This window comes from Cryptomeria japonica, chromosome 7, assembly GCF_030272615.1.
Source record: "Cryptomeria japonica chromosome 7, Sugi_1.0, whole genome shotgun sequence".
NCBI classification, from domain to species: Eukaryota; Viridiplantae; Streptophyta; class Pinopsida; order Cupressales; family Cupressaceae; genus Cryptomeria; species Cryptomeria japonica.
In genome coordinates, this window is record NC_081411.1 from 497,007,438 (window position 1) to 497,033,861 (window position 26,424).

General features: G+C 37.9%; 1 protein-coding gene across 3 annotated transcripts; it reads right to left on the reverse strand.

Annotated features, from left to right (window-relative positions):
- Positions 1-6,161: 6,161 nt before the first annotated feature.
- On the reverse strand, positions 6,162-22,324 carry LOC131065765 (glutamate synthase 1 [NADH], chloroplastic). 3 transcript variants are annotated; one of them, XM_058000408.2, is made up of 22 exons: positions 21,212-22,324; positions 21,004-21,123; positions 18,742-18,855; positions 17,182-17,334; positions 16,883-16,983; positions 16,065-16,161; positions 15,383-15,492; positions 15,080-15,183; positions 14,823-15,002; positions 13,893-14,236; positions 13,743-13,813; positions 13,153-13,622; positions 12,129-13,001; positions 11,795-11,949; positions 11,385-11,546; positions 9,447-11,030; positions 9,092-9,310; positions 8,652-8,920; positions 8,222-8,527; positions 7,868-8,135; positions 7,454-7,711; positions 6,162-6,979 (listed from the first exon to the last, which is right to left on the reverse strand). In XM_058000408.2, the coding sequence occupies exons 1-22, from the start codon at positions 21,551-21,553 to the stop codon at positions 6,719-6,721; spliced, it is 6,561 nt and encodes a 2,186-aa protein (XP_057856391.2). In that variant the 5' UTR covers positions 21,554-22,324; the 3' UTR covers positions 6,162-6,718. The 3 variants fall into 3 exon arrangements, with proteins under 3 accessions (XP_057856391.2, XP_057856392.2, XP_057856393.2); XM_058000409.2 differs by lacking the exons at positions 17,182-17,334; positions 18,742-18,855; positions 21,004-21,123; positions 21,212-22,324 and adding an exon at positions 16,700-16,787 and having other exon boundaries at positions 16,883-16,982; XM_058000410.2 differs by lacking the exons at positions 16,065-16,161; positions 16,883-16,983; positions 17,182-17,334; ... (1 more) ...; positions 21,004-21,123; positions 21,212-22,324 and adding an exon at positions 15,686-15,823.
- Between the last annotated feature and the right edge of the window lie 4,100 nt (positions 22,325-26,424).

Below are 26,424 nucleotides of genomic sequence, written 5' to 3' on the forward strand. Positions count from 1 at the left end.
CTTGTTCTTGGTGGCATTCCACGAAAACATCTCGCTATGTTGGCATGCCACAACTGCTCTTCTCCTTAGAATAACATGCCTTCCATACATATCATTCTTAGGGGGGGCACCATAGCTGCATTTTATCTTTTAGCTCTTGCATTTGTTTCCTTTGCTATTTTCTTTTTCATGTTCACCTAAGTGGGGGCCAAACCACTCGATCTTTCTTTGTTCCAAAGATTGCCTACATGGGGGCCAAACCATTCCTGATCTATCTTTTTTGTTTGCCTTGGTAGGGGCCAATCTACTACTTACCAAATTCATTTTCCATATCGTGTGGCATTCTAGCGTGTCACTACCCATGCTGGCAAATCTATCTTCATATGCCCTATCGCATGGCTATCTAGTGTATCGCTACCCATGTTGGCAATTATCTTGCCCTATCGTATGGTCATCCATACTGGCACATCACACTCTATTGTATGGCTATCTAGCATGGTACATATTGCTAACCATACCGGCGTATCTTATACCAATGGCAGCCTCTTATCTTGTATTTTTCCATAACCAGGGGCTTTCCTCCAAGGCGAGGTTTGTTTCTATTACGTTATCTACTTCTTTATCTTATCATCCATCAAGCTAGTCTACAGCTAGCGTGTTTGCAATGTACCAAGTACCAATATCTGTTTCAAGCCTTAACATCGTCTCGTTGGGGGCAACCTCGTCTAATCAACGAAAATTTGCCTCCCTATCGCGACTTTCTTTTCTTTTATCTTTTTCTCTACTTTAGCTTTGCACCTCTTCAAAGAGACGTGCTTGCTAAAGTGGGGGCAAAATGTACTGTCGAAAATCTCACCCTTTTGCGATAAATGCGACAAATGGCGCCTTCCCCCATGCCATTGGTAGGTCGGACCCAGCCACTTTATCCTTTTGTCCATTCAGGGTATTCTTGTCAGCTCTGGCCTAAGTATTACCAACTCCGCCAACCTGTCACCTTCGGGGACACAGACGCGGTGCGAAGACGTCTATGTAGCACTCTAGCATCCCGCAAATCTAATAGTCCACAAAAATGGTCGCTTGAGCGTTACGTCTGCGCCCCGGAAGGAATGGTAACGCCTCTGCATGTGCCCACCGACGTCTGAATTCCTTCTCAGGCCTTTATCTTTCATGTTAGAGGCATTTGAGGTGATTCTTTTTGGGGTTTTTGGTATTCCTTCCAGCATTTTGAGCTCTAGGAGATTATTTTGGAGAACACAACCATCATTGCAGCACTTCAAGCACTTCCAAGCATTTCAAGCACTTCACACCAGCATTCCAGCGATCGTTCGTAGAAGAGCAGTCTACTCAAACCTCTCTTTTTAACTGTCCAATCTTTATTTCCAATCTCGTATTGCATTATCTATTATCTTTATTATTTCTCTTTTCTTGTGGCTTCTTGGGTTGTCCATGGAGGTGGAAACACCAAAACGGGGCTCTAACTTAGGCAGACTTCAAAACACAACCCCACCATTTTTCCTCTCTTGTATGTGCATAGGAATATCATCGTGAGGAGGATGTCAAGTTGCGGGAGGCTTCATAGCATGGACCTGTTGTGAGATTTTCTTACTCCTTTAGTGTTTTCTTATCCTATTTTGTGATTTGTGCTTTTCGTTCATTTTAACATTGTTTAGTCGTTTTACAAACTCTGTTAGTACATCCTAGACTCTTTGTTTGCGTTTTGCACTTCGTTCGTACACGACGACAACGCGTCACGCTGGTATCCCAGCTCCGACGCTCGTCCCGAAGATGGAGGCTCTGTAGAGTCATCCAGAGACGCCTCTCAGGTGTCTGACACTCCTTGCATAATTTTGTTATCCCCTGACTCATCTTAGTGTCAGTTCGAGGAGGTAACGGAGGGTTAGTCTGTCCTTAAGGATTCATCATCCTTGAGATGACAAATTTTCTTCCTAACATTATCAACTCTTCTTTCTCACTAATCACGAGAGCTATAAAAGAACAAACTACAAAGAAGGATACAGTGATAGAGCAGGTCGAGACTAAATATGAAGGTTGTCAAAAGTGCTTATAGTTGCAACCGACATTGCTTGTTAGGCATGTAATTCAGGCTTTTGTTTGAGAACATTTGTTTTCAGAAAACCAAAAATGGTGCTTTTGATTGAGTGTCGTGGTTTTTCTTTAAGTAATTGTCTTCTTGACCAGATATAAAAGTCGATAGTGTTCTTTCTCACAATTTTGCATAGTTTCATTAAGAAAGAAGTATGATTGTTTCAAATTTGAAGGCCTTATTATTTTTCAAGGCTTCCATAGTAATGAATTTTTACTTTGTAGTCTCTAGTTTTGAAGTTGAATGAAATAAGAATTGTTCATTAAAAGATAGCATTATAAATCTCCAACACTTCAATCTGAAATGAATGCAAGCAGACAACGTGTACCATAACTCGTATCATAGGGTTGGAATTCAAAACAGCGGAATTCACTTAGTCTTTCTTGGAATGAGCTGATACATTCAACTAAATGCTCTTTTACCAATTTGAAATAAGTTGGGAAAGACTTGGAATAGTAACCCGTAGTTGTCACCACCTTTAATAAGAAAATTAGATGCAAACAAAATTATGAATACAGTCCTAGCCATCAATTAAACATGCAAAAATAATGAGGGCAAGCCATGTCTTTTTGGCATAGGAACCCAAATACATTAAAAACTATCATGCTTGCAAGCAAACTGCTAAGAAGAGCTACTATGTGCAACAAGTAGAGTGCAAGTTGGGCATAATAATTGTTGCATACAATAACGGAAAGAGCACATTGAGTGTCTGCGTATGAAATGCAAGAAAAATCCTACGTCAAAGAATTTAATATTTATAGAATGCATATATAATGAGTCAATGAAATTGCAAACACATACATGTATACATGTATGTGCATGTATGCACAAGTAACTATCTCTTAGCGTGTGACAAAATGAAGTACCATGTCAAAAAGTCTAGACCTAGTCAAGGATATTATAGCATTAAACATAGATGTTGTACTAACCGAGTAGGATGGTGAACATTGATTACACATTCAATCATGCTTACAACTATAAATCCTTTTGCCAAGGTAGCACATTACCTCACATGTGTATGTCAATTCACATGATCTAGATACACTACTTAGTCAAAAGTCGTGCTAGTTAGGAGGTACCTATTGCGTATGACCAACTAGTGTCATGTAGGGTTAAAATACCAAGTGTAGATGGCATTAAGATCTGTTTACACCCTCGTGAAGGGTAGTGCCACTTTTAAAACAAGGTGTGTGGGGGACTGTCATATATGTAGTTGGAGGTATAACATCTCGACAATACTCTCCATCTAGTCAGCTTGCACTGGTTTATTCAAAATTTAGAGTGGAATCCTATTTCAATAGACCCTAACTTTGTACAATGTTTTCTATTAAAAAGGTAGCGTTAACTAGGGCGTTGACCTTTTACATAGCCAAAAGGCTATCAAAAAGCAAACAACAGCCCAAAGGCGGCAAACAGACCAAGCAGGGGTACAAACCCCAAACAAAAACGGTCAGACAAACTAAACAAACCTGTCAAACCTGCAACAATCCAAAACCCAACTCAAGAGAGGGGAGAAACGCCCAAAACTTGACAAGGGGGGTTTGGGAAAGGGGGGCAGATTTCCCCTTCTGCCTACGACAAACAATCGTCCAAGCCACACTATCATTAAGAACATTCAAAGAAAAATCAAGTGGGGAGGACCCCATCGAGTTAATGTTAGATTGCTGATGCAGAACAACAACAGATTGTTGCTACAAAACAATAACAAGAGCAGAATCGCGAGAAGTAGAGTGGAGTTGTGGAGCAAGAGCAACAAATGTAGAAGCCAAAGGGGCAGAAGAGTCCACAACAGTAGTAACATCGACAAAAGCTTCATCAACAGTAAGGGGGACCTCATCGTGGGAAGAGACAACATCCTCCAGAGAGGAGTCAATAGAATCAGACCCAGAAGCATTGATCGTCAAGTGATCTTCAGTAACATCCTTCCACCAAGTAGCAACACCTCTGCAGCAGGAGAGAGAAGAGTCTGAAGCTAAGTGATCCATTGAGAAGCATCTTCTGCAACGAAAGAGGAGGCCCTCATAATCCAACGATTAAGTCCATGGCCTATTCCCCACCATTAGAACCACATCCCCCTAGGGAGGGGCATAGATATGTCAATATCAATTAATAGGTGAGCAAAAGTAAAATGACCCATAAAAGTTGTGGCATCAACCTTCAAGAAGCTGTCAATGGAATTATTGATGGCCTCGAAACAAGAAGGCTCCCTGAAATAGAGGGGAAGATAAGGAAGACGAACCTAAACCGAACGAACAGTAAGGGGGTTGAAGGAAGTTGTTCAAGGCTTAATAGAGAGAGAGTGATACCCCAAGCTCACAACAAACCCAAAACCAAATCACGATCAAGAGTAGAAGGGCAGAACCCAATAAATCTACAAACCAAAACACAGCGTTGATAAAACTCAACATTTTCCACTACCTCCTGACCACAAAACACAACAGGGGAGGTCTTGGCACAAGGAAAAGGACAAATTCCCTTGTGAAGAAAAGCAACAGATCTGGAACAGATCTGGCCATGTAGGCAAAGCTTCGCCTAGGAGCAAAAGAAGGTTTGGAGGAATAAAATCAGATCTGGCCATGCAGGCAAAGCTTCGCCTAGGAGCAAAAGGAGGTTTGGGAGGAATAAGATCACCAACAGTAAGGATCTTGACACCACATCTTGACACCAGCAACACCAGAAGCAACCAAACCCCGGCATCAACATCGACAACCGTAGAAGGACAGTCCACAACAGCAAAAAAACCCCTTGCAGCAGACGGAACAGCCACAGCACCAGCACCCGTAGCAGCCAAATCCACGAGTGGAGGAAACTCGCCCACAGCGTGAGAAACGCCGGGCAAGGCATCCACCTCCCCAACTGCAGACCTAGGCAAAGAGGCCACCGGCACCGCTGAGGAGGGAGAAGACACCGGGATATTAGAGGATGCCCCACATGATCGCAAGGCAGATCGGACATTCGGAGCAAGGGAGCCATTGGGCAGAGCAAGAGAGACGACCATTTGAAAAACTATAATTTTGTACAATGTTTGAAAATCTATAATTTTGTACAATGTTAAGATTAGAAACATTGACTTGTTTATATGAATACGTAATCATTATTTACTTGTTTATATGAATATGTAATCATTATTGGATTAAAGAATTGTTTCACTTTATATGAATATGTAATCATTATTGGTAGCTCTATGAATTGTTCACGTGTTGAAAATCTTACTCAAGTGGTTGCATTCAACAAAATCACCATAAAGACCTCTGCAGCCAGTCTTTACGTGCTCTAAAATAAATCAAAAATAAAAATAAAAATAAAAATAAAAAAGCAAGATAGATGGCCCTCCCAAAAGAAAAGCAAGATAGAGGGCCCTGCCAAAGGAAAAGTCGAGACCATGTCTCATGATGCTGCTACCATTAAAATTGAGGAAGATCCCCTGGAGACTACCTTTGCTAACCGAGCCAACTTCCTCACCAAAGCATGACAAGCTGCCACTAGTTTACAAAAGTTGATTTGTTTTAAAGTAGGTGGTGTCTTCTTCATGTTTTTATACTCCTGTGTTATGTTATCACTGTTTCTTCTCTAGTTTTCTATTCCTGATTGTTCTTTGCTTGTTCTGTTTGTTCCATAACTTGTGGAAAAATGTTTTCCGGTTGAATAATGGTTTGGGCCCTTTCAAAATCCATTTTTTTAATCTTAATCAAAAACTAGTATTAATTAATGGGATAATGCTCTTTTGGTTTATTTTCTGAGCAGTACAGCTACTAGTATGTTGATGGAAAATTGAATTAGCCTAAAACACAAATAGGATCAAGTTAAATAACTGGAAACAAAAAGCAAACCGTGCATGTAGCTGGCTGCAGCGAATTTAACAAACAACATAAAAGTTATTAAATCTTATCAAACTTAACTAGTACCAATCCATCAAAAGTTACTCTCCAAATTGTACACGTAATGGAATACCAGAACATATTCACATTATTCAATTCAACGAATTATATACATAATAATAATGTGAAGAATATGTCATTAAAACAGAGCAAACATTAAATATCCATTCATGCAGAAGATCAGTCGCAACTATCAAAACTGAACCTCAAGAAACACCTTACGCATGTATTTAAATAGGATAAAAACCTGGTGCAGTTACTGCCAGGGTTGACATAACAAAAGAAAATGGATCTTATTCTACTCAAATTACATCTCTGTACACAGTCCACCTGTATCATTAACTTGTAGCATGAATCTTATAACTGAAAACACATGCATGCATGAATTGCTACTGTACACGCCTTGAACTAAACTGTAAGGCAACAAAAACCAATGATCTACTTCGACCTGGACAAAAATAGCAAACCCCACAACTCATCAAAAGTGGGACCAAAAGATATCTTCGTAACCATGCCGACCACAACTTATCAAAATAAAACACAGGCCACAGAAAGTTGCTTGTATCAAGGCCAAAAGTATCATAATGTAGACCCTTCTCCAATGGAGGACCATAGCCAGGGCAGCTGTTGCCTTTGCAAGATTTGTTACTATTAGTAAGTATCAAATGCCCCTCAAATCTGATCGAGCAGTCAAGAATTGTGCCCTTTGATGATATTAATGTTCAGACGAAACAGCCAATTCAGCTTTCATCCAATTTCAAGTAAACGCTGGGTGTTTATCCTTGCCCTCGACTGCATCTTGGTAAGTTGTGAGCAACTGAACATCTTCTTTCATCACAAACTTATCTATCTGGCAAGCTGCTGCTCTCCCTTCTGCAATGGCCCAAACAACAAGTGACTGCCCTCGCCTACAGTCACCTGCTGCAAATATACCTTCAACGTTGGTTTCAAAGCGGCCAAAGTCTGCTTTGAAGTTTGATCGGTTATCTCTTTCCATTCCTAGCTTCTCTGCAATGTTCTGTCATTCCAAATACAACTCAAATCAGAATGGAGCTACAACTGTAGAAATACGAATAAGAACCTAAAAAGCGTACGTGAAGTTATCACTTGGGCATTGGAAAGAAGGGGAAAAAATTTGAAGATTTCCTTTTAATGTTTCTGGTTCCAAGTATGCAATATTAGCGTACTCAATTTTTGAACAATCAATACCAATAATTCTAACTTATCATTTAGTGGAGATCAAACCAAAAAAAATCTTTCAAACCCTATAAAGCTAAACTACTAAACCACGTTGGACTACCAAATACATTTTGAGAAATCCGTGTAACCTAACAATCACTTGTCAATTAGACTCTAAATGCAGATGAAACTCTAAATAGTGTCTGTCAAAAGCCAATAAAACCAAACTAGTGAATTACTTTGGCCTACCAAATATATTTCTAGGAGCCCAGTATAAACTTAAAAATCATTTGCCTATTAAAGAAGCGCTTACCTGCTCTGGTCCCAGAAAGCCCAATGCTAATAAAACAAGCTCTGCTTTTATAACCTCTTCTGAGCCCTCTATCTCTTTGAACTGGAACTTTCCACTTTCATCTTTTTCCCACTTTACCCGAACAACTTCAAGCCCTCTGACATTCCCATTGTCATCTCCTATAAACCTTTTTGTTAGGACTTCATATTTCCTGGGATCCTCACCAAACTTTGCTTTAGCTTCTTGATGACCATAATCTACTCGGAAAATTCGAGGCCACTGCCAAAATGTGGACAAAGATCATACTCATGGAATTTTAATATCTGCTATTTATCGCATGTTCAATAATCTTTACTGAGGTACAATGCACAGGGTGTAAAAGCCATTTTATATTCAGGAAAAAAATTAAGTTGTTTAACGGGGAAAAAAATTAACCTGCGGCCAAGGATTCCCAGGAGCACGGGATTTGGGTGGTTCGGGAAGGAGCTCCAAGTTCACAATATTATTGCTCCCATGCCTGATAGCTGTAGCTATACAATCAGTTCCAGTGTCTCCTCCTCCTATAACAACCACCATTTTATCTTTTGCAGAAATGAACTTTCCATCTTGCAATTCGCTATCCAACAAACTTTTGGTGTTTGCATGAAGAAAATCCATAGCAAAATGTATTCCTTTTAATTCACATCCGGGTACAGGAAGATCCCTGCAATTCATATAATCTAGTCTTTGTAACATCTTCAACTCCAAAAGTAAAACTTCAGCTATTTAAATTCAAAAGGATGTCCATACCTTGGCTTTGTTGCACCACATGCAAGGAGAAGAGCGTCATTGTCTGCACGAAGCCTATCCACAGAGAAAAGTGGATCAACACCGACATTTGCACTCACAATAAAGTTGACACCTTCGTCTTTCATTAGATCAACACGGCGCTGCACAACATCAATCTTGTCTGTCTTCATATTAGGCACCCCATACATCATCAGACCTCCAATTCGATCAGCTCGTTCATATACAGTAACAGAGTGCCCTGCTTTATTGAGTTGGTCAGCTGCAGCCAGACCAGATGGCCCACTTCCAACTACAGCAACTTTTTTCCTGCACCAATAGCCATCATTTCAAAACAGAGACTTGCCCACAACAATTTTTGTGTTATTGATCCTTTTTTAACAGAGAATATATGACTATGAAAGTAAATTAGCAAGCCAAGCCAGAGACATACCCTGTACGTTTCACAGGTGGGCGAGGAATCATCCATCCTTCTTCAAAAGCTTTATCAATGATGGAACATTCAATACTTTTAATGGATACAGGATTTTCAATAATTCCCAGTACACATGAACCCTCACAGGGGGCAGGGCATACACGCCCTGTGAACTCAGGAAAATTGTTTGTTTCCAACAGCCTATCCAAGGCTTCTCGCCAGCGGCCTTGATACACTAATTCATTCCACTCCGGTATTTTGTTTCCAAGTGGACATCCACTGTTATCCTGTGTGGAAAGATGATGTACAATCAATAATAAGATAATAGCAGTAGAAAATAGCAAGCTTATAGACACAGGCACACTGCACGGTAGATATCATGAAATGCAAGGAATCAACTTTCCTACATATATATTTGTTTTATAAATTGTACTTGAGAGATCATATAAGACTATAACCTGATGACAAAAGGGTGTTCCACAGTCCATACACCTAGCTGACTGTGTTTTCAGCAGGGCATCTGGCCGTGTTTCCTCAACAACCTCTTTCCAGTCATTTATTCGTACCACCGCATCTCTATAGGAAACACTCTCACGCTCATACTTCATAAAACCACCATTCTTAACTGCATCATCAATTTTTGTAGGCCTCTGTGCTACAACTTTCAGTTTGCTTTGCTGTAAATTTAGAATGAAATCACTTTAAATACATAAGGAGTTCTAAACATATATTATAATTTTGGGTTTAAGTTGACTAAATTAACCATTCTTTAAATAATTCACACTGTTTTAACACTGAACTTATAAAATATACCTCTGAAACCTTCTCATCACTTCCACGTGCATTTAAAGTAACTTCAGACATTTTCTTCAGCTCCTCAAAAGCATCTTTTTTCATTAGTTCGGCCTTCTCTGCTTCCTTAATAATATTGTTAGCCTTCATTTCTTGTAGCACCCTTTTATAGTCTTTTGGGAATACTTTTACAAATTTTGGAAGAAGAGTTCCAAAATCTGTAAGAACATATTTTGCCAGCTCACTGTCTGTGTGGCGCTGATGCTGTTGTATCATTGCCTTCAATGTTAAAATATCTTCTTCTTCTTCAACTTTTTCAAGATATACTGACTCTGCATTGCACCTAGAACTGAACTTTCCATCTACATCAAAAACATAGGCAATTCCACCACTCATGCCAGCTGCAAAATTCCTCCCTGTCTTGCCTAGGATAACCACAGTTCCACCTGTCATGTATTCACATCCATGATCTCCCACTCCTTCCACAACTGCTTTGGCACCAGAATTTCTCACACAAAACCTTTCTGCTGCCATTCCATTGAAATATGCTTCACCACCAGTAGCTCCATACAGTGCAACATTGCCAATGACAATGTTCTCTTTGGGATCAAACTGACTAATTGTTGGAGGGTAAACTACAATCTTACCTCCTGATAAACCCTTACCAACATAATCGTTGCTATCACCTTCCAGCTCCAGGGTAATTCCTGCACAAAGGAATGCCCCAAGACTCTGACCTGCACTTCCTCTTAGTTTAACATGAATAGTGTCCGTAGGCAAACCCTCCATATTGTATCTTTTTGTGACTTCATGGCTAAGCATTGTGCCAACAGCCCTATTAACATTCCCAATTGGCATTTCCGCATAAACTGGAAGCCTTTTCTCTATGGCTGGCTTTGATAATCTAATTAACTCTTGATCCAATGCCATGTCCAATCCATGATCTTGTTTCTGAATGCAATGTTGAGCTGCCTCTGGGCGAATCTCTGATGCAGGTTGCAGTAGTAAAGAGAGATCAATATTTTCAAGCTTCTCACTACTGTTAATGACTTCTTCATCCATCTCCAGCATTTCTGCATGGCCCACCATATCATCCACGGTCCTGAAACCCATCTCAGCCATAAGTTCACGAGCCTCTTCTGCAACCATAAACAAAAAATTGATCACATGTTCTGGTTCTCCTGCAAATTTCTCTCGCAAAACAGGATCCTGAGTAGCAACGCCAACTGGACATGTGTTCTTGTGACATTTACGCATCATGATGCAACCCAGAGTGATCAGAGGTGCTGTACTAAAACCGAACTCTTCTGCACCAAGTAGAGCTGCTATAACGACATCTCTTCCAGTCTTTAGCTGCCCATCTGTCTGTAGAACTGTGCGACCACGTAAATCATTGGCAACTAGGGTCTGGTGAGTCTCTGCCAGACCAAGTTCCCATGGTAGCCCAGCATTTTTTATGCCTGTCCAACGAGATGCCCCTGTACCCCCATCATGTCCTGAAATTAGTAAATGTTCTGCATGACCTTTCACCACACCACTGGCAATCACTCCAACCCCAGCTTCAGAGACCAACTTTACACTGATACGAGCTCTAGGATTGGAATTCTGCAGTAAACAAAATAATCTGAGATACTCCACTTCCTTTCCTTTACCACATCTCCGATTCACATGTTTTAATAATGCAATACTCAAGCTAAAATCTTTTTAAAAAGCAATTAATGAAAAGTACAACTTCACCAGCATTGCATATTTTCAATGTACTTTATGGGAATATGCAATTCTGTTAAGCTTGGGTAGAGTTGGATGCGGAGTGGAAAATAGCATAAATGAGAAATTTACAGTCTTAACGTGTACATATATTGAAAAAGAATATGGTGAGTGAAATTAATAACATAACAACACATCTATGGTTGAAAAAAAGAAAAAAAGCCATCGTATCTGTTAATCTAAGTTAAATACCTTCAGGTCATATATAAGTTGTGCAAGATCTTCAATAGAATAAATATCGTGATGTGGAGGAGGACTAATTAGTCCTACACCAGCAGTAGAATTTCTTGTGACAGCAATGTCGTCAATGACTTTATGGCCTGGAAGTTCACCACCCTCACCAGGCTTTGCTCCCTGTATTCAGCCATATTTGAAATGAATGACAAAAGCAATATCCATATCTGAAATTGGAAACAAGTTCTTAAAATGCCTACAATCTCCTCTGTACAAAAAAACAATGAATTAACACCAAGTCTGGCAGAGTGTTACTAACAAGCAGATGTAAGTCAGAATTAGTTTGTATGAAATTTGATCTCTACCCCAAAAAGAGACAGTATTACTAACACTGCCATCTAGGCATCATAGATATACCAAATTCATACCTGGGCCATCTTAATCTGAAGCTCGTCTGCATTGGTCAAGTAATAGCTAGAAACGCCAAAACGTCCACTTGCGACTTGCTTGATTGCACTTCTTTTAGGATTCATGGAACCATCCGGAAGTGGTTGCAAGCGAGATGGATTCTCTCCTCCTTCACCTGAGTGAAGGAAAAATAGGCCAAAGGTAACATTAGGAATGGTCATGGGTAAAAAGTAACTAATAGTATTTCATTTATGTTGCCCTTTTCTTAAAGCCAAGTGTTAGAAACTTTGAGGGATTACAGATACCTGTATATTGATGCACTGAGATTGTCACAAGAAAGAAAGAAACAGATACCTGTATTGGACTTCCCTCCAATCTTGTTCATAGCAATAGCCAATGTTGTATGAGCCTCTAATGAAATTGACCCATAACTCATAGCACCCGTGCAGAATCGCTTCACAATCTCACTAGCTGGTTCAACTTCATCCAAGGAAATCTTCTTATCCAATGATTTCTTAAATTTCAACATGCCTCTCAAATTGCAATGTTTGTTTAAATCCTGAACTATTTTAGAATATTGTTTATAAGCTACAACACTATTTGTACGTGCTGCCTCTTGCAGTTTTGCAATAGCAAGTGGATCATTAAGATGCACTTCACCATCTTTACGCCAATGATAATCACCAGGATTGGGCAAAGCTTGGGCATCAGCACTTCCTTCAGGTAAGAGTCGGCTAGGGAATGCCAAGTCATGCAATTGAAGCATATCCCGAGCAAGCATCTCAAATGTTGCACCCTCCACCCGACTTGGTGTTCCAACAAAACACCTTTGAACCACCTCAGAAGAAAGCCCAAGTGCCTCAAAAATCTGAGCCCCTTTGTAAGATGCTAGAGTAGAAATTCCCATCTTTGCTATAACCTTCAGCATGCCAGAATTACTTGCTTTGAAATACTTTCGAACCAGTTCGTCTTTGGAATGGAAAATGCCATTCTTCTTTGGAGGGATTTTACCATCAATATGTAGTCTCCATATTGATTCAATTGCCAAGTATGGGCATATTGCATCTGCACCAAAACCTACAAGTGTGCAGAAATGATGGACTTCGCGGGGTTCCCCAGATTCCACAACTAGTCCAATTCGAGTACGCTCCAAAGATGAGACAAGATGATGATGCACTGCACCCACTGCTAACAGAGAGCTGACAGGAACCCGCTTGGATGATGTGGCTGCACGAAGTACAAACTTTTAAATACAAAAAAATTTCATCCCATACAGTCCAAGTACAAAGTGAAATTTCAGCAGTCACAAATATGAAGATTTATAGTCTGTTGCACAAGCAACTACTAGGAATAGCTCAAAGCCAATAACATTTCTTACCTCTATCCGACAGTACCAGTGTTTTGTAACCTTCACAAATTGCAATGCGGGCTTCTGAGCATATTCTATCTAAAGTCGCTTCCAAACCTTTGGTTCCTTGTTCTTTAGGAAATGTTATATCAAGCACTTTGCTACGCCAACCACGAAAATTCATCTTTTTAACTGCTTCCATTTCTTCAATGGAAAGAAGAGGGCCCTTCAGAGAAATCCGATGACACTGTTTCTCACTAGTTTCTGTAAGATCCCCTTCTGGACCAATCATGCACTCCATTGACGTGACGATAGCTTCACGAATCGGATCAATTGGTGGATTTGTCACTTGAGCAAACATTTGCTTAAAGTACTCAAAGATAATTTTTGGTCTAGTTGACATCACAGCTAAAGGTGCATCGTTCCCCATTGAACCAAGTGCCTCTGTCCCATCTTTTGCCATAGGAAGCAGTAACATTTCCAAAGCTTCAATTGTGTACCTACATATAAACATTTAAATGATCTAGTAAACTAACAACCCAATCAGATAGTTTGTGGATGATGCCATCAAATATATCTTCAAAAAGAATCTGATAGTTATTTATGCATGGAACAATTACCCATAAGCCTTCAATGGTGATAACAAACCATGTATTCCCATGTTTTCCATTGTATTATCAGATCCATCAACCTGTAAAACAATAAAAGGCCAGAAGCTAAGAAATTGGTCATAGCAAGGGTATCTTAGTCGTAACAAGCCCTTAATTTACCTTCATAGATCCAATTATTGGTTCAGGTACCCTCTCTGATTCTGGTAGAGAGTCAACAATTTCTTTGAGGGTGATCTTCTGTCTTTTTAGCCATTCTCCATAGGGCCGTAAGCCAGAGAATTGTTTTTTCAGAGCCTCATCATCTACAATGACATGTTTATCAAAATCTACGAGCAGCATCATGCCAGGGTTCAGCCTTCCCTTCTGGCAAACATCCTCATATGGAATGTCTACAACTCCCACTTCACTTGCCATGATAACTCGCCCACTGTGGGTTACATAGAAACGGCCAGGACGAAGTCCATTGCGGTCCAATGTTGCTCCAAGATAGCGGCCATCAGTAACTGAATATGCAAAATAGAAAAATTATGGTGTTATTCATGCAAAAGGACCGCATATTCTTGTCAAAAGAGTTTCATTCCACCACTTTTATGGTAGCCACTTCATTCAAACATCTATCATTTTCAATTAAAAATGCATGCCTGACTTATGCGAACATTTAATAGGAGTAGAATTTCACACTATGCAATGAAATCATAAAAAACAAACAACACTCATGTGATGATGCAGAAATAATGGAGAGATGGGATAGGGCATGAAAACAGGGACGATTTATTAATATAGGGTTGGAGTATGAAGTACAGGAGTGCAACCAGATTACATTTACACATAGTCGCCAGGACCAGACAATGAAGTTACCAGAAAGGAAACTCTAACATGGGATGTGGTTACAAATACTGAACATGAGCTGCTAAATTCCAGGATTAGAGATTTTTGAATGAATTTTCTGAACCTTACATGTAGGTATGTTTAGGGGAATTCTATATGCTTGTCTATGGGTACAACGTCAAGGTCCCTGTTCCTAAACCTCAATCTCCTGTCAACAACAAGAAAATGCATATTCCCACAAATAGACAAGTAGAAACTTACATGCCACAAGGGCTGGCCCATCCCATGGCTCCATCAAAGCTGAGAAATATTCATATAAGGCTCGTCGATCAGGATCCATGTTTTGATCATTTTGCCATGCCTCGGGAATCATCATCATTATCGCTTCAGGAAGACTTCTCCCAGTACGAACAAGAAGCTCTAATACACCATCAAAAGCCCCTGAAATACATTCCAACTGTGAGATGACAGCATACTTATTAACCAAGGAAGTTTACTTTTAAAAGCATTAAAAGTACCTGAATCTGAAGAACTTGCATCCACAATAGGAAGAAGCTTCTGCATCTCATCCTTTGAAAGAGCAAGGTTCTGACATTTTAACAGTCCTTCACGTGCTCTCATCCTGCGAAAGATTTGAGAAACTACTTTTACAATTGAGATAATGAGTAAAAAGGTCAAGCTGCAAGTATGACCCGTAGCTCTACAGTTTTCCCTTTATTCAATAAAAAATTCAAAGTGCAGTATGAAAATTATCTTCATGCCAATGATCATGAGCACAATTTTTCATACCAATAGATCCATCAAAATGGAAAAAACCTCACCAATTGACATTTCCACGCAGAGTATTTATCTCCCCATTATGCCCCAAGATACGCATAGGCTGAGCTCGATCCCAGCTTGGAAATGTGTTTGTTGAGAACCGAGAATGAATCTGCATGTAAAGGACATAAATTTACCTGAGGCAAAGTTATAATTACTCAGCTTATTCCTGACATTCGCTTCATTATGAAAGGGCATGAGAACTTAGGCTGGACAAAATGTTTCTTAGGACACAGAAAATAAAGATAATGTCAGTCAGTTTTAGACTCAGTCTCATTATAAATTATTTCAAAACCCTCAGCTACCTTGACATCTCAGCTCCAACTACACAATCTCACATCCATGGGCGAACATCATATTCTTCAAGTGCTCCATTCATCTCTTTGCCCAGGCAATGGAGAACTGCCCCATTGAACTGACCATGTGGAGCTATGCATCAAACTCTGCAACATTTGTCACTCCACATCAAGGTCTAACCCACCTTACCCAAGTCATCCACAACCCACACTAAAAAATAATCAACAGAACGAAAAAGAGAAACTCATTCTAAGTTTGCAGCCGCAACCAACTTTGAGAAACACCCTTTTGATAACCAATCAATCTAAAGCAGGATGATAACTTGCATAGCTAGTTCCACATCTGGTGTTCACAATTGACTGTAAAGCAGAGAGAAATAATATTTACCAAAGCCATGTAGCTAGTAAACTTTTCATGACCCAAATCTGCGAAGTAATAGTTCTTCAACTGATCAGGTTTGAGTTGACCTTTATATACAATTGTCCTACAGCAAAGAATACACTGAAGGGTTATTTGACTGTTATCGACTTATTATAGCATGTGATTTTGTCATTTGTTAAAAAAAAAGAGCAGAAGAAAAATATTTGTAATACATACAAATAAATCTTGTCCCAATATATAACCATTAGTAAGAAAATCAACACACCACATGAAAATTATAATGGCAAGCATGAGCGACATTCAAAATGGTATTCGGTGACACATTTCTCTGTTAGAAGCTTATGGTATTGACATATGTCTCACACTCTTATGCCATGTTACTTTTAGTAACTTTGAAAAGCAAAGAAACTGAACCACTCTCATATCAGGGAAGAGAGCAGCAACAGAAAATATATTATATTTTTCAAAACAACTTGCAAGATGATCTACGTCTAATGTTTAAAATTGCTGTTAATTGGCTTAGACCCAATATTTCCTTTCTTTTGTTGGTAGAAATGACTTTTTGAGGCTATTGACTTTGGTAAATTACTAGAACTTTTGAAATGTTTAAGTACCACAAAAGGCTATTTACAAAAACATACACGTTGAGCACAAGATTAGTCCCCATTGAGTTCACTAACTGCATCTTTTACTTGAAAAGCTCCATCCCCGCTTATGGAGTACCCTTTTCTGACATACACAAGCAAGACAGCCACTAGATATAGAGTCCATCTATGGCCAATAATATTTCCAATAAAAATTGTAGTTATTAGAGAAAAACTAACCTTGACGAAAGGGAGCATATGTAGAAATCTCTCACTCCTCCATGCTGCAAGTTTAATGCAGCTCTTATGGCCACCATTGAGGTCCTTCTCAATACGTACATCTGCACAGTATGTTGCAGATCTACATTAGAAGGGGTACATAAGATTTACAGGTCTACATTAGAAGGGGTACATAAGATTTACAGGTACTACTTGCTCATAATCAATGTCAACCATAACTGTAAACCATTAATCAGACGTTCAACAAGAAAGCAGGAAAAACTGACTTAATTGAACTTAGAAATTATAATAAATTTTACCTGTTGCTCAAAGTCTGCACTAGATCTGGAGCTTGCTGTAAGAAAAACTTGTTCAACAACAGGCTCTGTTTGAAGAGCGGATTTACCCAATTCTGTGTTGTTTGTTTTCACATGACGCCAGCCCAAAATAACATGTCCCAATGACTCTGCAACCTACAATTTAAAAATGGTTTTAAAAAAACTGGCAATCATCCATTTTATAGTTCTCCGGTAGTTAAACTAGTTGGCACTCATACAGCAAAAAATAAAACTGGTAATGAACAAAATCACGGTTCTCCAGTAGATAAACGCCAGTTACCACTCCTCATAACCAAACATAGAATGCAGCAAACAAACAATAAAATCTACAATTTCCCAGTATATCTAACCTACAATCATTTATCCAACCAAAAGATTGAAGCAATTAGTTTCAATTGTTGAATAAATGGTAAAAAGCCAGTACTCATACATGACCAATCGGAAAACAGGAACAAACAATCAAACATGTGCACCAGAAATCTGAGCACTACTAAATGATGAAGCAAACACAAATTTTATTGCTTTAGCAAACAATGCTGCCAAGAGAAACATCCATGTATGTTTGACCATGGCAATAACTTCCTTTTTCAAGTTCTTCTTGAACATTAATCGTAGCTTGTGAACACCAGAACCCAATAACAGGAAAAAGTAGTGGAGAGAATTGCACCCCTAAGAAGAAAGGGATGGGGAGAGAGGAGAGAAGTAAAATCTGCCTTGAAACTCGATATTTAATTGCTTGTACAACTATCCATCTCAGTTAACAGGGAAAAATCTTATATTAAGAGTGAGGCAAAGGAAGTTGAGGCAGATACCAAATTCCATATCTTAATTGATTTCTTTGCACAATTCAGGAAAGGCGCCAAAAAGGACAATCTCCACATTCATAAGATACTAACATTTCCTTGAAAGAATTCATGAAAATGAAAAATTTTAGCCAAGTTATTGAATACTGCAGATATCATTCACTTAGTGCAGATCAAAATAACAATGCAAATGCACATACCATGAAGAAAGGAGAAATTAGTTTCCTGAGCTGCAAAACCAAGAAGGCATCCTGCTGGCTATGTAATCAATTATGGGTATAAAAATAACTTTTTTCTATTTGATGGGGTTCAAAGCCTATTTAATGTACATGGACATGATTATGCTTGTGCTTGGAGTATTTATCTTATAATACTTCCCTTGGGCACTGTCACTAAAGACATTCTGATCCAATGTCTAAATAAATCTGAATGACATTTGGCTGTTAAAAATGGGAAGAAATGAAACATGTTATGTTTAGGATGAATCACTTTCCAGGTAGTCCATAAACTACAGTAGGTATGAACCTCGCACCAATGACTAATTAATTGGCTTAAATATATACTTCTTAATGCATTTTCCACGCAATAATATTGTAAAACTACTTGAAAATTCATTTGAAGCATCAAATTCAATTTACTAGCATTTACTCTTTCACAAACCACACAAATCAATTACAGATCAGAATACAGCAGTCCTGACAACATATTCCTCTGGGATTTGAGATAGCATGACATATACCTTGTTAAAAACATTTTTGCTTTCTTCCCTTCTGGTTTCAGACGTTGGCAAGAAGAACATTCCAACTGCATACTCTCCCGCAGGTGGCAAATCAAATCCACAATCCTTAACAGCCTGAACAAAACCAAAATATAGGCATCATATAGAGAATACCATGTCCTCTAATGTCACACATCTTTGATGACTTTAACTGTCCTAGGTAGACAACACATGAGACTGCTAAAATGACAGTTAAAAACAGATGCTTAAGAGATGACAGAGCTATTTAACTCCACTGTTACATACAACATAACCATTAGCCAAAATATAAACAAATCTGTACTCGATAGATGTCTACAATGACACAAGAAAAATGTTTTTTGTGTTCGGTAGGCCAAATGTGCATATGCATCCAGTTTTACCCCAATGTATTTGTAAACAATAGTTTAGAACCAAACTAGGAAACAAATGCAAAACAAAGCTTCCTCTCCTAAACTATCACAAACCTCAAATAAACGAATCATATAGTTAACTATTTTGACACCATGCAGTTAAAATAAGATTGGATTCCAAAAATGAGAGCTTGTAGCTCTTAGTTATAGAATTTTGGGAGGGAAGATGTATGGTGAAGATGAGTTTAGAAAATCAGTAGTGAAGAATGACTCAGATTTTTTCTAGGATTGAGGAGAGATTGAATGGTCATGATTAAATGTGTTTGAAATGTAAGGCTAAGATTGCATTTACTATAAATAGTAATTTGTTGCAACCATAAGAATTTAGGAGGGAAACGCAATTAATGGCTCGTTTACTCTTAAAAAAGGTGGAGGAAAATTGCTTAGTTAATAATTTAGACATGTGGGTTGGAAATAGGATAATTAAATAATAAGCTTATTTAATTAAGTGTGAATAATAAGGTATGGGATGCTTTAGGCAAGCAAAATTAACTAAATAATTTAAACATTTAGTTAATTTTTGAGAAGGATTTAATTTTGAGAAGGGTTATAATAGGATATATTTAGTGTCCACGGTATTAACATGTTTTATTTGTAGCCGATCAGAATAAGTATTGTCAAACAATCAGCAGTTCAAGACTCCAACAAATTCGATTTAGGTCACCCATTTTATTTTAACAGAAGCAACAGCAATCTCAATTGCTGCAAGATGATTGGACCCAGGACTTGATAGCAGTTTAATTCCAATAATGTTCAAACCATGGATGCTGCTAAAAGTTAATCGAGATTTCAAATCAGCGGATGCAAAGTTCACAGGACAGACCTGTATAGACAAAAGTCGCATGAAAATGCCTCCGAAAACTCCAACACTGATGCTTCTTATAGATCAGCCAACACTTCAAATTTCAACAAAATATTGGAAAAAAGGTATAAGAACAATAATACTTTTCGAGCTATGAACACGTTCTGGCAGTAAACTCCTTAGTGGATTTTGAACTTAACGAGGCAGGACTTTGCAGGTAAAAACTTTTGATCCGAGGGCACAGTTTTCAGTAGCTGCTGGATAGAGTTAAAGGTCCGTGGCTGCAGCTACATGGCAGATAATACTTTTGCAAAGTAACCCCAAATAGGGAATGTGATGCAAATAGTTGATGTAAAAATTGCTATGCAGTTTTCTCCAAAAAGCTTGAAATCTCACTTACATAAATGGACTGTCAAAATCTAATGCTACTAACCTCCATAATATTTAGCGAGGCTTTTGGAAGAGGACATAGTTTGTAAAAGTTGACTTGGCCTCTATTGGATTGGATTATTTTATATTTAACTGCGTAATACATAAGTAGTGGTCCATAAAAAACCCATCAATCTCGATTAGCGAATGGTTTAAATCATTGATTCGAAATTATGCAGTCAAATCCCAATTAATTATCACATAAATCGATACAGTAAGAAAACTCTACATGCTTGCAACTTAAAGAGAATATTCAAGAAGACGTGATCGTTAAAGCTCACTCGACCTTCCCTCAACGCAAGGAGGTTCATTATTTGACTGCTAAAAGTTGAAAATGGAGAATTGATCCTCTCATCACATAAATTAACGAAAGGAAGGGCAGCATATGCAAGCTCTAGTAGATTGGATCATATTTACGCGAAATCAAATACACTGCTGTTGACCATGACAGACGAAATGAAAGAAAGAAATAACAGGCATAAAGTTCCGTTGAGGAGCTTCTGTAAAAGACTGCGTCATGGATTTCTATATGTATCTTTCAGATCACACAGAAACGAGTATATTTTAGCTGATCACATGAAGCGGTGGATATTTACGTACCTGTACAAAGAAGCGGTGTGGAAGTGCAACGAGAATTCCAGCACCATCACCTGTATTAGTCTCGCAACCGCAGGCGCCACGGTGCGCCATGCGAACAAGCATTTCCAAGGCATCCTCCACCTGCATCCAATCATCCATCCATCCATTCAACAACTGAAACAACACCCTGACATTGACCACCTACGTAGCAACTAAAATCTATCGTTACCGTTTTGCGAGTGGGGCGTGAAGAGAGATCAGCAACAAAGCCCACGCCGCACGAGTCCTTGTCCATCGACGGATCATACAAGCCCAGGCGCCCACTCGGCACCTCTGATAACGCCATAGCACGCACCTTCCGACAATGCCTCAGCCTGGCCTGTCTTCCCGGCCCTTCCGACCGCCATACGTATTGCATTCTCCTGCTTGCCGACACCAACGGATTCGTCACCCGCGCCGCTCCTCCCCATTTCAAACGCCCCACAGAGCAGGGCTGCACCGCCACCCCCCGCCCCTCATTTCTCCCCTTCCCCCAGATCGTTCCCCCCTTACCCAACACTACCGCCTCCATTCAAGATTCGATCTTTATGTTTTCAAAATCTTAATCTTCCCCCTCACCGCCCTCCCTCCTGTCTCAATATCTATCACACTCTGTTGGTGCTCGTGAAAACGCGGAGCCGAGATCGGGAGTTAAAAAAGAAAGAGAGAAACTAAACTAAAGCATATGGGGCAAGCATATGTCCTCCTTCCGCCACCATTACTTCTTTGTTCCAACAAAGCCCCAATTATCCTTATATAGCAAGCTTATCGTGGGCGCACCTTGGCCCAGCCTGGCCCCAACCCACTTCTCTCAGCCCCGTATCTACCTCACATATGCGTCCCCTTTACCTACATTCCTATTCTTACCCCTCCACACCTGTCTTTCCCCAACCTCCAAAGGTCTCGTGATAATTGACGGACAGCTGGGCGAGAGCAGAAGCAGCTTATAGCTTAGGTGGTACCTTGTTACGTGACAATTCCCACCCCCATAAAAATAAACAAATCACCAGCTTAGCTCACACCTCGGCAGGGTGTGATTCACGATGCGGCTCTTGGAAGCCGCTAGGGCAAAATCTGTTGCACGGGTCCCACCCCACTTCCGATCCTTTTCACAGCCCGTACACAACTTAACCCTCAAAACCTAGGGCAGCTCGTAGAAATCACCATGACCACTAAGCACTACTCTCAAATTCTGACCCCCAGCCGGCGGCCATGCGTCTCTCACTTGTTTATTTATTGTATGATTATCTCATCCTGACTGAAGCGATGATGATTTTGGAGTTCCGTCCTTATACTAGTGTTCATCATCACCACAACAAGACCGATTAGCAGTCAAAACCTCCTCTCCAAACAAATGATATGACCCAAATGATCCAATGACCCAATTTATAGATTTATTTTCCTTTTTTGAATCGTCGCTCTGATATTTTGTCGCTGTGGAAGCGAAAAGTACGTGATCTGCTCCAAGATTAGGGGAGGAGATCTCCTCCACAACATTTATTTAGTCACCTACTCTGTGAAAATAATATGATATTTGGGTGTAGAGTGGGGAGTTGTGACTACCTACCCCTACCAAACCACACAAGACCATCCTTACACTTTTGGACCATCTTTGTTTGGTGAAGTAAGTTGATGCTGACCCCTGGCCTACTCAACGTTTGTTGTTGGTGTGATGGGGAAATTGCATAAAATACAACATGGCATGAAATGTTATTCTAGCTTGTCTTTTTCATCATTTATTTAAATGACACAAGTTTCATTATTTTAGTTCACATTCATTAGTATAGAGTTAATTGAAATCTTTCTTACAGGGATAAAATTGAATCTATTAGTTTAGATTCATGTTTTTATATGGAGTGTATATCATCTACACTTGATACAAGTGCATGAACTTTAAGTTGAGATCCGTTCAGTTAAGGACGAAGGATTGAGAGGTATCCACTCTACCAAAGTAAAAGACACAATTTCTATTATTTTAGTTAAACTTCAATATTATAGAATTAATCGAAACCTTTCTTATAGTCATGAATTTGAAACTTGAATCTTAAAATTTGAATTGTTAATTTAGATCCATGTCTTTTGATGACTTAGGAGTTTATATCATCCATACCTAATACGAGAGCATTAGCTTTAAGTTGAAACATCTTTGGCTAAGAGCCAAGGACTAAGGGGTATCAATTATGCCAAAGTAAAGGATGTGAATTTTGTTCTTTTAGTTTAGCTTCAATAGTATACCGATTAATTGAAATAATTCTTATAGTCATAAATTTGAACCTTGAATCTTTAAATTTGAATTTGTTAGTTTAGATCCATATTTTTTATGCAGGAGTTTATATCATCCACACTCTATACAAGTGCATGAGTCTAAAATTGAAACCGCATTGATTAAGATCCAAGAACTAAGAGTATTCATTCTACCAAAGTACTACGTGTAGTATCAACCTCATTTCTTATAGTTTCAAGACCTTACACTCAACAAGACTTAATCCCTAGTGAACTCATTCAAAATCAATCAACTTCACCAACAAATCAAGGATTCATTAACTTTCAAAACATATTTTGTTCTCTTACTAATTGTATAAGCCAACAAAAGAACAACTTTTTTCAAATTGTGGACACATATTTAATATCTAAATTATTTTATTTATGATGGAAATGGTATTTGTCCACTTAACATTAAAAAATGTATTTATTTGTTTAAAATTGTCCACCTTTAAGTGGGATGTCACACTTTGAATAAAGAAATGTTTTCCTAGGTAATTGTTATATGTAATATTAGAAATGTATTTAATTTTGTAGGTTATATAAAATATATTTGATCTAAAGGAATTGAAAACTGGACATTTTAGAGAGAGCATTTGAGTTTGCTTCAAAGTTGTTATAATTAGTGGATGTAAAGTCAAGCATGGGTACCCACCTTTAAAAAAATGTTTCTTGGGTACATTGACAAAAAAAAAAACTAGTAAATTTTATCTTCTAAGTTTTCTTGTTATTTTCTTGTCTATATAGAAAGTGATTAAGATTAGATGAGTATAGTTGTTGAAAGATAAGATTAGGTTGCAAATAACTCCAAAATTTGAGTTGAATATCTCCTTGATAGCATTGGAAAGTTCTCTCGTTGTATTATAAATTTCTTATTGTGAATACATAGCAATGTTATTGTTTATTTTTTCAAAGAGTTTAATTCTTATGTTAAGTGTTTTATTTTCTATTGAATTATTTGAATTATATTTTATTTTGTAGATATTATTATGTTTAAATTGGTATTATTGCATACATTTGATATTAGAGTAGGTTTTAGCTTATTTATGTCATGACCCCTCCTTAAGCATTTTAAATATGTATTTTGGTCTGTTAAATCTAACATTATTGGATGATTTGTTGGAAGTGTCCAAATTGTTAATATTTGTTTCTCATTCATGTTGCTTTGAACATTCAAACTAATTTTGTTTATTTTTGTCATCTTTTGGATGATACGAATATCACAAAAGTATAGGACCACATGTTAGAGGTGAATGCATCATTCAATAGGGTATCAAGTTATCTAAGTTTCACATCTATACCATAGTTACAGTATCATAACATCATACTACATCATTGTTGTTTCCAATCTCTCTATAGTAGAAGCATAAATCCCTATCTCACTTATGGTATATTCTAAAAAATGTGTTTTGCAAGCGTAAAAAGTTGGAACACCTTCAAATGAAGGTCCTAGACATAATAGGTGGCATAAACCTTCAATAACCTTTAAAATCAAAGGTCTTCTCTAATATAAACGCATTTGTATGGCCTACATCCAAGCTCATTTTTGGCATTTTTGGGGTAGGAATAAAGGGAAATAACATCTTCACTTAAAGGTGAGCAAGTGTTGTTTCATAAGTGTGGAATCAGTCAAAATTTTCTTATAGTCATAAATTTGAACCTCAAATTTTTAAATTTAAATTTGTTAGTTTAGACCAATGTTTTATATGGATGAGTTTATATCATCCATACTTGACATGACAATACTAGGCTCAAGTTAAAACATCTTCAACTAAGAGCCAAGGACTGAGGGTGTTGATCTTGTCAAAGTAGCCTAGGGCACAATCCTAACATCATCTCTTATGGTGTTGAGGCCATGCACTTAACAAGACTTGATCCCTAGTGAGCTCATTCAAAACCAACTTAGCCAACACACCAAGGACTCATTGGCTTTTGAACCATGTTTTGTTATCTTACTAGTTGTTATAAGCCAACTAAAATGAAAATTATTTCAAGTTACACTTTACTATGTCATATTTATGTTCTAATCTTGATTTATTTATGTTGGAAAATGTATTCATCCACTCGACATAAAATATATATTTTTTAAAGTCATGGCTCACCTTTAAGTGGGATGTCATGCTTTGAATAGAGAAAAATTTTCCTAGGTAACTATTATATGTAACATTACAATTATATTTAATTTTGGAGGTTATATAAAATACATTTGATCTAAAGTAATTGAAGATAAGTCATTTTAAGAAGTTGAATTAGAGAGAGCATTTGGTTTTGCTGAGAGTTGTTATAACTATTGGATGTAAAGTCAAACTTGGTATCCACCTAAAAAAAGTTACTTGGGTTCATTGATTAGGAAAATTGGTGATTTTTATCTAGTAGGTTTACTTGTTACTTTCTTGCCTGTGTAGAAAGTGCTTAAGATTATATATGGGTGTAGTTGTTGAAAGACAATATTAGGTTGCAAATATTTCCAAAATTTGAGTTGAAGATCCCTTTGATAGCATAGGATTTTTTTTATTATATTATAATTTTTTTATTGTGAATACATAACAATGTTACTGTTTGATTTTCAGAGAGTTTGAATTTTGTGTTAAGTGTTTATTTTTATATTGAATTATTTGGACTATATTTTATTATGTGTGTATTATATGTTAAGATTATTATTATTTCCTACATTTGGTGTTAGAGTTGGTTTTAGTTTGATTATGCCATGACCCATCTTCAAACATTTTAATTATGCACTTTAATTTGTTAAGTCTAACATTTTTGGACTATTTATTAGATGTGTAAATTGTTGATCTTTGCTTATCATTTATGTTTTTTTGAAATTTAAATTGATTTTGTTTATTTGTGTCATCTTGTGGATAAAATGCAAATATCACAAAAGTATAGGATTGCATGTTAGGGGTGAATGCATCATTCAATAGTTAAAATATCATAGCATCATACCACATCATTGTTGTTTCCAATCTCTATAGTGGAAGCATAAAGCCCTATTTAACTTGTGGTTTATTTTGAAATAAAAAAGTGTTTTGTAAGAATAAAAAGTTGGAAAATATTCAAATTAATATATTCTTAATTACAAAGACCTTCAAACGAAAGTCCTAGACATACCAAGTGGCATTTACCTCCAGTAACCTTCAA

What these genes read in the sequence shown, in the direction of transcription:
- LOC131065765 (XM_058000408.2), bottom strand. Translation starts at nt 21,553, where the DNA reads ATGGAGGCGGTAGTGTTGGGTAAGGGGGGAACGATCTGGGGGAAGGGG. An exon ending in TTACTAGCTACATGGCTTTG is followed by an intron (nt 15,493 to 16,064) that starts GTAAATATTATT and finishes CTTTACATGCAG; the next exon opens with ATTCATTCTCGGTTCTCAAC. An exon ending in CTGGGAATCCTTGGCCGCAG is followed by an intron (nt 7,712 to 7,867) that starts GTTAATTTTTTT and finishes ACATTTTGGCAG; the next exon opens with TGGCCTCGAATTTTCCGAGT.